The sequence below is a fragment of the Sphaerodactylus townsendi genome, unplaced genomic scaffold, assembly GCF_021028975.2.
Source record: "Sphaerodactylus townsendi isolate TG3544 unplaced genomic scaffold, MPM_Stown_v2.3 scaffold_1650, whole genome shotgun sequence".
Taxonomy (NCBI): Eukaryota; Metazoa; Chordata; class Lepidosauria; order Squamata; family Sphaerodactylidae; genus Sphaerodactylus; species Sphaerodactylus townsendi.
The window spans coordinates 1-10,125 of record NW_025950234.1 but is presented as its reverse complement, the minus strand read 5'-3'; the positions used below and the strand labels follow the sequence as shown (position 1 = coordinate 10,125).

The 10,125-nt window shown below is 43.7% G+C and overlaps 1 protein-coding gene and 1 gene segment (V, D, J or C); both read left to right on the top strand.

The window, feature by feature from the left end:
• The first annotated feature begins 2,153 nt into the window (after positions 1-2,153).
• Positions 2,154-2,661, top strand: LOC125424977. The segment is given in 2 exon segments: positions 2,154-2,231; positions 2,339-2,661. Coding segments are annotated over 2 exon segments (372 nt in total).
• Positions 2,662-4,732: 2,071 nt separating this feature from the next.
• On the top strand, positions 4,733-6,909 carry LOC125424976. The gene is made up of 4 exons (XM_048482418.1): positions 4,733-4,815; positions 4,923-5,229; positions 6,394-6,479; positions 6,587-6,909. The coding sequence occupies exons 1-4, from the start codon at positions 4,770-4,772 to the stop codon at positions 6,907-6,909; spliced, it is 762 nt and encodes a 253-aa protein (XP_048338375.1). The 5' UTR covers positions 4,733-4,769.
• The last annotated feature ends 3,216 nt before the right edge of the window (positions 6,910-10,125 follow it).

The window sequence follows — 10,125 nt, the reverse complement described above, 5'->3', positions numbered from 1 at the left end:
TTCGGATCTGATGTGATAATCATAGGCTTTCCTCTGTCCTCAATTTCTGCTTTTCTCTCCCAACCAGGTGCCTTGTCACAGGTGGTTCTAACCCAGCCGAAGGAAGCAGTGCTGAAAAAACCTGGAGAATCCCATCAACTGACCTGCGCCACCTCTGGGTTCGATCTTAGCAGCCGCTGGATGAACTGGGTCCGACAAAAGCCCGGAAAAGGATTGGAATGGCTTGTTTACTACTACGACCCAAGCAGCAATTATTATTCCTCAGCTATTCAAGGGAGATTCACAGCCTCAAAATCTGGCTCGTTTTTACCTGCAAATGAACAACCTGAATGCAGGGGACACGGCTGTGTATTATTGTGCAAGAGACGCACAGTGCAAGGGATTCTAGCAGAGCTCAGACAAAAACCCTTTCCTGCATCAGCTTCAAGCAGAAGGCAGCACAAGGGGGCACCAGGCAACCACAAACTAACAAAAATATCAGAAGGTAAGATCTTGCCCAATGAATGAAATCATGCCAAGAGTCAACAGATGTCTATCTTTGGCTCACTTCCAACCTGTGCTGGGCTGTCCCATCGTCTTCCTCTTCCAGTGCATTAGGGTAGCTCAGTACAGTCCCATTTTTCTCCCAGGTCTCTTGCACCCCCCCCCATTTATGTCCCTCCATCCCCTATAGGGCTAAGGGCGGCTAATGATTGTTCATTCATGCCACCATTTAAAAGGTGGGAGACCTCCAAGGAATACCAAGTACACGATGTGGAAGCACACAACGCTGGACCATCTCTGAATGTCTCTTGACTTGAAAACACCCTGGAATGTCATGATTTAGCAGTGACTGGACAGCAAAAATATATACATTTCCCAGGTCACATTTCCCAGGTCTTGGAACTCTCCTTTATGCTCACAAGGGGGCAGGAATGCTTGAAAGAATGCAAGATGTCACTGGCTCCAATAGAAGGAAAATAGAACAGATGTCCAAGTATGCTGGCTTGTGGTTTCAACTGTAAGGCTGATCGTTTCCTCTGCCCTGTGTCAGGAAACTGCCATGGGAGTAGTCTTTCAACAGTTTGGCTTCCCCAGAGGACTTGGGCCCAATTTTCTCTTAAAAACTGTGACCCACATCTGCTACGTCAAGCTCTGCGGAGGAAGAGCATGATTAAAAAAATAGTGCCCTTCCTCCGTTTACCAGCATGTCATGCAAACAGAATTGTTTAGGGCGCTTAAAAATAATTCTCCATCCTTTAAATCATCACCCACTCACTCAGATATCAATTCATAACTCATGACATCTGGAAGGAAGATCCAACGTTTCCATCTGGATAACGATATTAGAAGCCTATAGAGGCAAGAATGAAAGAAAATCTGGAACTGGAATGAGGATTCAGATTAAGGACATGTACACTTCACCATGTTTTATGTCACCAATGGAAAAAAGTCCACGGGTTGGATCCAAGCAGCTTGTTCATGGTCAGAAAAGGGAGGGAGAATAAAATAGATAATTTGCCACCAAAGCCTATGCTAGGAGTCCTGGGATTAACATGAAGAAAACCATGAGGATGGGACTGTAGTAATGAATTTATTGAGTAATGTTGAATGATATTTGTGAAGTTATGAAAGATGAGAATTGAGCTAGATGAATGGGGGGAAATGGGGGGATTCAACCCCTATATATTCATAGGTGCTTGACAGATTTTCCTTTGATTCCTCCCATTTTATCTGGCAAGAAGAAGTCACCACTTGTCTTAGTTATAGCTGGTAACTCCTTGGAAAACAGAGATCATTTCTTTCCATGTTGCTTCCTACCTCACCAAAGACAAGGCCAGCTCAGCTTTCTTAAGCCAAGAATCCAGGGACTTAGTGGCTTCTTCCATTCAACTGCAACCTGATTGTGAACAGAATCTACTGGAGTCAATGTTAAGTTTTCCTTTTTGCAATGTACCTCTTGGAAGTTTTATTGGCTGCGCTCAATGCCACCCTTCTACAGTGTGGCAGACTGTACTATATTGTGAATCTTCCAATAATTTAAAAACACTTCAATATATATTAACTCCTTCCCGTCCCACTTGGACGCCATCATGCAAAGCTAAGAGCACTTCCGCTTCCTATTTAAACCATCAGACCTCCCACCATCTCACACTCTCCTGCTAGAGCCTGTAGAGTTCATTTGAGAAGCATCTATCCTTCTATGATGCCATCCTTATTACCGATATTCCTTGCACTGGCTGCCTCCTCGTGTATGTTAAAAAAGCATTTTTAATGCCTTTTATCACTCATTTGGGATTTGATGTGATAATCATAGGCTTTCCCCTGTCCTCAATTTCTGCTTTTCTCCCCCAACCAGGTGCCTTGTCACAGGTGGTTCTAACCCAGCCGAAGGAAGCAGTGCTGAAAAGACCTGGAGAATCACATCAACTGACCTGCGCTACCTCTGGGTTCGATCTTGGCAGCTACGGGATGTACTGGGTCCGGCAGAAGCCCAGAAAAGGATTGGAATGGCTTGTTTACTACTACGACCCAAGCAGCAATTATTATTCCTCAGCTATTCAAGGGAGATTCACAGCCTCAAAATCTGGCTCCAGTTTCTACCTGCAAATGAACAACCTGAATGCAGAGGACACGGCTGTGTATTATTGTGCAAGAGACGCACAGTGCAAGGGATTCTAGCAGAGCTCAGACAAAAACCCTTTCCTGCATCAGCTTCAAGCATAAGGCAGCACAAGGGGGCACCCGGCAACCACAAACTAACAAAAATATCCGAAAACAAGATCTTGCCCACTGAACGAAATCATGCCAAGAGTCAACAGATGTCTGTCTTTGGCTCACATCCAACCTGTGCTGGGCTGTCCCACCGTCTTCCTCTTCCAATGTATTAGGGTAGCTCAGTACAGTCCCATTTTTCTCCCAGCTCTCTTGCACTCCCCCCCCATTTATGTCCTACCATCCCCTATAGGGCTTAGGGTGGCTTATGACTGTTCAGTCATGCCACCATTTAAAAGATGGAAGACATCCAAGGAATACCAAGTACATGATGTGGAAATACACAAAGCTGGACCATCTCTAACCCTTGGAAACACTTTGTGATTATCATGATTTAGCAATGACTGGACAGCATAAAATATATACATTTCCCAGGTCTCATTTCCCGTAAGCCGGGTCTTGGAACTCTCCTTTATGCTCAGAATGGGGCAGAAGTGCTCGAAAGAATGCAAAACATCACTCTCCCCGAGAGAAGGAAAATAGAACAGATTATCAAGTATGCTGCCTCGTGGTTTCAACTGTAAGGCTGATGGTTTCCTCTGCCCTGTGTGAGGACGCTGTCTTGGGAGTAGTCTTTCAGCAGTTTGGCTTCCCCAGAGGACTTGGTCACAATTTTCACTTAAAAGCTGTGACCCACATCTGCTATGTCAAGGTCTGCGGAGATAGGGCATGATAAAAAAATAGTGCCCTTCCTTCGTTCACCAGCATGTCACGTGACCAGAATTGTTTAGGGTGCTTAAAAATATTTCTCCATCCATTAAATCATCACCCACTCTCTCAGATACCAATTCATAACTCATGATATGTGTAAGGAAGATCCAATGTTTCCTTCTGGATAACGGCATTGGAAGCCTGTAGAAACAAGAAAGAGAGAACGTCTGAAATTGGAATGAGGATTCTAGTTAAGGACATGCACATTTCACCATTTTTTATGTCACCAATGGAAAAGGTTCATGGGTTGGACCCAGCCAGCTTGTTCATGGTCAAAAAGGGGAGGGAGAATAAAACAGATCATTGGACACCAAAGTTTACATTAGAACTCATGGGACCAACATGGAGAAAACCATGGGGATAGGACTGTAGGAATGAATATATTGAGTAATTCTGAATGATATTTGTGAGCTTATGAAAGAGGAGAATTGAGCCAGATAAATGGGAAAAATGGTGGTATCCAACCCCAAATATTCAAGGGCACTTGACAGATTTTCCTCTGATTCTGCATATTTTATCTGGCCAGAAGAAGTCTCCACTTGTCTTAGTTATAGCTGATAACTCCTTGGGAAACAGAGATAATTTTTCCCATGTTGTTTCCTACCTCACCAAAGACAAGGCCAACTTTCTTAAGCCAAGAATCCAGTCGCTTCTTCAGCATAAGCATTTTATTGTCATTGTGCACGCACAACGAAATTTACAGCAGCATTCCTCGATGCACACAATTTCAGACTCCTACCCCATCCTCACTTTCCCCTTCCTCCACCCATCCCTACACAGCCCCAAACACATCAACACGAAGCCACGGAGTTCAGCATAGCCAAAGCTCTAGAGTAGAAGCTGTCTCTAAGCCTCTTTATCCTAGTTTTGATAGACCTGTATCATCTGCCGGATGGTAACAGTTCACAAAGAGAGTGTGCTGGATGAGACGGGTCTCTCAGAATATTTTGGGCTTTCTTTAGGCTTCGGGAATTATAGAGTTCTTCTTCCTTTCGGCTGATTGTGAACAGAATCTACATGAGTCAAAGTTCAGTTTTACTTTTTGCAATGTACTTCTTGGAAGTTTTATTGGCTGTACTCAATGCCACCCTTCTACGATTGGACAGACTCTGCTATATTAGGTAAGTCCTCCAACAATTTGAAAACACTTCAATATATATTAAATCTGTCCCTTCCCACTTGGACTCCATCATGCAAAGCTAAGAGCACTTCTGCTTCCTATTTAAACCGTCAGGCCTCCCACCATCTCACATTCTCCTGCTACAGCCTGTAGAGTTCATTTGAGAAACATCTATCCTTCTACGATGCCATCCTTATTACCAATATTCCTTGCACTGGCTGCCTCCTCGTGTATGTTAAAAAAACATTTTGAATGCCTTTTATCACTCATTTGGGATCTGATGTGATAATCATAGGCTTTCCCCTGTCCTCAACTTCTGCTTTTCTCCCCCAACCAGGTGCCTTGTCACAGGTGGTTCTAACCCAGCCGAAGGAAGCAGTGCTGAAAAAACCTGGAGAATCACATCAACTGACCTGCGCCACCTCTGGGTTCGATCTTAGCAGCTACGCGATGAACTGGGTCCGGCAGAAGCCTGGAAAAGGATTGGAATGGCTTGTTTACTATTATTCCCCTAGCAGCAATTATTATTCCTCAGCAATTCAAGGGAGATTCACAGCCTCAAAATCTGGCTCCAATTTGTACCTGCAAATGAGCAGCCTGAAAGCAGAAGACACAGCTGTGTATTATTGTGCAAGAGACACACAGTGCAAGGGATTCTAGCAAAGCACAGACAAAAACCCTTTCCTGCATCAGCTTCAAGCAGAAGGCAGCACAAGGGGGCATCAGGCAACCACAAACTAACAAAATGTCAGAAAACAAGATCTTGCCCTCTGAAAGAAATCATGCCCAGAGTCAACAGATGTCTGTCTTTGGCTCACTTCCAACCTGTGCTGGGATGTCCCACCATCTTCCTCTTCCAATGCATTAGGGTAGCTCAGTACAGTTTCACCATTTTTTATGTCACCAATGGAAAAGGTTCATGGGTTGGACCCAACCAGCTTGTTCATGGTCAAAAAGAGGAGGGAGAATAAATTTATTTTTATTTATTAATTATTTGGATTTTTATACCGCCCTATCCCCAAGGGGCTCAACAGATCATTGGACACCAAAGTCTATGTTAGAACTCATGGGACCAACATGGAGAAAACCATGGGGATAGGACTGTAGGAATGAATATTTTGACTAATTTTGGATGATATTTGTGAACTTATGAAAGAGGATAATTGAGTCAGATGAATGGGAAAATGGTGGGATCCAACCTGAAATATTCAAGGGCACTTGACAGATTTTCCTCTGATTCTGCATATTTTATCTGGCCAGAAGAAGTCACCACTTGTCTAAGGCTCATTCCGCACATGCAAAATAATGCACTTTCAAGCTGCTTTCACAACTGTTTTTGCCATTCCGCACAGCTTCAAAGAGCCCTGAAAGCAGCTTGAAGGTGCATTATTCTGCGTGTGCGCAATGAGCCATTGTTATAGCTGATAACTCCTTGGGAAACAGAGATAATTTTTTTCCCATGTTGTTTCCTATCTCACCAAAGACAAGGGCAGCTTTCTTAAGCCAAGAATCCAGGGACTTAGTGGCTTCTTCCTTTCAGCTGATTGTGAACAGAATCTACATGAGTCAATGTTCAGTTTTCCTTTTTGCAATGTACTTCTTAGAAGTTGTATTGGCTGTACTCAATGCCACCCTTCTACGATTGGACAGACTCTGCTATATTAGGTGAGTCCTCCAACAATTTGAAAACACTTCAATATATATTAACTCTGTCCCTTCCCACTTGGACTCCATCATGCAAAGCTAAGAGCACTTCCGCTTCCTATTTAAACCGTCAGACCTCCCATCATCTCACACTCTCCTGCTAGAGCCTGTAGAGTTCATTTGAGAAACATCTATACTTCTACGATGCCATCCTTATTACCAATATTCCTTGCACTGGCTGCCTCCTCATGTATGTTTAAAAAGCATTTTTAATGCCTTTTATCACTCATTTGGGATCTGATGTGATAATCATAGGTTTTCCCCTGTCCTCAATTTCTGCTTTTCTCCCCCAACCAGGTGCCTTGTCACAGGTGGTTCTAACCCAGCCAAAGGAAGCAGTGCTGAAAAAACCTGGAGAATCCCATCAACTGACCTGCGCCACCTCTGGGTTCATTCTTAGCATCTACTGGATGAACTGGGTCCGGCAGAAGTCCGGAAAAGGATTGGAATGGCTTGTTACCTACAAAACCCCTAGCAGCAATTATTATTCCTCAGCTATTCAAGGGAGATTCACAGCCTCAAAATCTGGCTCCAATTTGTACTTGCAAATGAACAGCCTGAATGCAGACGACACGGCTGTGTATTATTGTGCAACAGACTCACAGTGCAAGGGATTCTAGCAGAGCTCCGACAAAAACCCTTTCCTGCATCAATTTCAAGCAGAAGGCAGCACAAGGGGGCACCAGGCAACCACAAGCTAACAAAAATATCCGAAAACAAGATCTTGCCCACTGAACGAAATCATGCCAAGAGTCAACAGATGTCTGTCTTTGGCTCACTAGTGCTGGGCTGTCCCACAGTCTTCCCCTTCCAATGCATTAGGGTAGATCAGAACATTCCCATTTTTCTCCCAGCTTTCTTGTGCTTAAGATTGTTCAGTACTGCCACCATTTAAAAGATTTTGTTCTTATGAGTACTGACACAGGCAGGTGTCCTCCAGGAGTAGAAAACACTGCAGGAGATTGATAGATGATCGACAGGCAAACAGATAGATTTACATTTATTTTTTGCAAAAATGGGCCATTCTTTCTTTGTATAGTTGTTCCTAATTTTAAATCCCAAATTATCACTATGCAGTATGGTATGGTATGGTATGGTATGGTAATTAAGGAATTGAGAATAAAACTGCAAAGATTGTCATGCCCTTATATAAAGCCGTGGTGCGACCGCACTTGGAGTGCTGTGTTCAGTTCTGGTCGCCACATCTCAAAAAGGATATCGAAGAGATAGAAAAAGTGCAGAGAAGGGCAACGAGGATGATTGAGGGACTGGAGCACCTTCCTTGTGAGGAGAGGCTGCAGCGTTTGGGACTCTTTAGTTTGGAGAGGAGACGTCTGAGGGGGGATATGATTGAAGTCTATAAAATTATGCATGGGGTAGAAAATGTTGACAGAGAGAAATTTTTCTCTCTTTCTCACAATACTACAACCAGGGGGCATTCATTGAAAATGCTGCGGGGAAGAATTAGGACTAATAAAAGGAAACACTTCTTCACGCAACGTGTGATTGGTGTTTGGAATATGCTGCCACAGGAGGTGGTGATGGCCACTAACCTGCATAGCTGTAAAAGGGGATTGGACAGATTTATGGAGGAGAAGTCGATTTATGGCTACCAATCTTGATCCTCTTTGATCTGAGATTGCAAATGCCTTAACAGTCCAGGTGCTCGGGAGCAACAGCCGCTGAAGGCCATTGCTTTCACATCCTGCATGTGAGCTCCCAATGGCACCTGGTGGGCCACTGTGAGTAGCAGAGAGCTGGACTAGATGGACTCTGGTCTGATCCAGCTGGCTTGTTCTTATGTTCTTATGTTCTTATGTTCTTATGGTATGGTATGGTATGGTATGGTATGGTATGGTATGGTATGGTATGGTATCGTATGGTATCGTATGGTATGAAAGATGGACAGATGGACGGATGTACAGATGGATGGGCAGACAGACAGACAGACTGAGAGAGGGAGGGAGAGGGAGGGAGGGAGAGGTGGTGGAAAGCACTGTCATGTCACAACTGACCTATGGCCGCCCTGTAGGATTTTCAAGGCAAGAGACATTTAGAGGTGGTTTGTCACTCTCTTCTATTCCTCATGCAGAAATATTTTTGAGACATTTCCAAGGAATAAACCCTATTGAATGCACTAAGATTTACTTCTCAGTACACCTGTTGAGGATTCCTGTCTACTAGGAAGTGTTAGTGCCTTCTAAATGGTGCCAAAGCACAACCGGAAACCCAATCAGTGAACCCAACACTCTGACTGGCAATATGATAATGTCTTTAATACATTTAAGGCATTCATATTCCACCTGCCCACTGACCAAAACCTCAGTGTAGAAACTACAGATAATTCAGAGCTGGGGTCAGATATCACAACCAAATCAAATTGCTGTCCCTCTATGATTGCTCCAAAAACCAGTTTTCTGATTGGCAGAGTTTCCTGTGAGCCACCAGAATAAATATATTTGTAGACTGAGTCTAGCATGTGAGGAAATATTTGGTTGGAGTGGAATAAGTCTTTGGTGGCCATGATCTAAAAGTCTCTGTTTCATACTGCCAACAACCAATAGCCTACTCTTCAGCTACCAGTAGCTCCAGAAGTGAATGACAACAATTTAGCGTTGAGTTCAGAACAAATCCAACATGCACCACATTAAGAATAAGTGGCTGTGTGGACAATCCTCTCTTCTGGCCTGTAGCAGATGATGGTACTGGGCAACTTCTGGACTTCACAGTCTAGAGGGAGGAGATTGACGGAGGTGAAGGTGGACTTTTGGTGAAGGTGGGCAATTGAAGGAGGTGAAGGTGGGCAATTGAATGTATTTCTCCTAGTGACATTGCCTGGTGAACAGTGCTGGTGGAAGGAAAATACAAGAAAAACAGAGATGAGAAGAAGCGAACTAGATGTGAACTCCACGGTCCTCCTTATATCTGAACATCAACCAGCAGCTATGCAAAGCAGGCTTTCCTCCTTCTCTGCTTAAATAGAAGTTTCATGAATGGTAGGGGCCATCTTGGAAAACGCAATGGAGATCTTGCTCCTATTTCTGAGTGTCTTCTCTACACTTAAACAGGGTATGTGTTCCTAAAGGGTGTTTATTTTGTTCTAATGAAAAATGGAGGGGGTAGGAGAAATTTTTGTCTTCTTCCCTTATTTGATTTTGAGAGACCCATTGCAGAACTTCAGATGTTAATCTGTAGAGCAATTTCACCCCCAATTGAAGTTCTTGTCAACAACTCATACCTTTTAAAAGGAAAAAAAAATAAGAAGCTACAGTCAAATTTTGTCAGTTACTGTATGGACAACTTGAAAATCACTTTAAAGGCCAATGTCTTCTAAAAATTGTCAAAGGCTTTCACGGCCGGATTCAACTGGTTCTGGTGGGTTTTCCGGGCTGTGTGGCCGTGGTCTGGTGGATTTTGTTCCTAACGTTTAGCCTGCATCTGTGGCTGGCATCTTCAGAGGTGTAGCACAGAGGGAAGTCTGTTACACACTGTGTCTAATCCCTTCTCGCTAGACACAGTGTGTAACACACTTCTCGCTGTGAGACACCTCTGAAGATGCCAGCCACAGATGCAGGCGAAACGTTAGGAACAAGATCCACCAGACCACGGCCACACAGCCCGGAAAACCCACCAGAAACAGTCTTCTAAAAATTATTTACTTTTCTTCCAGGGGTCCTCTCTGAAATTCCCTCTGCATATAATGTAGCACTTTATAATGCTGATTGATTTCTTTTTTAAAAGCTGTTTTCCCCTTTCTTTTTTCTAACAGGGGTCTTCTCTGAAATTCAGCTGGCCCAGTCTGGCATAAGCAAAGTCGAACCTGGAGAAACCTTAAG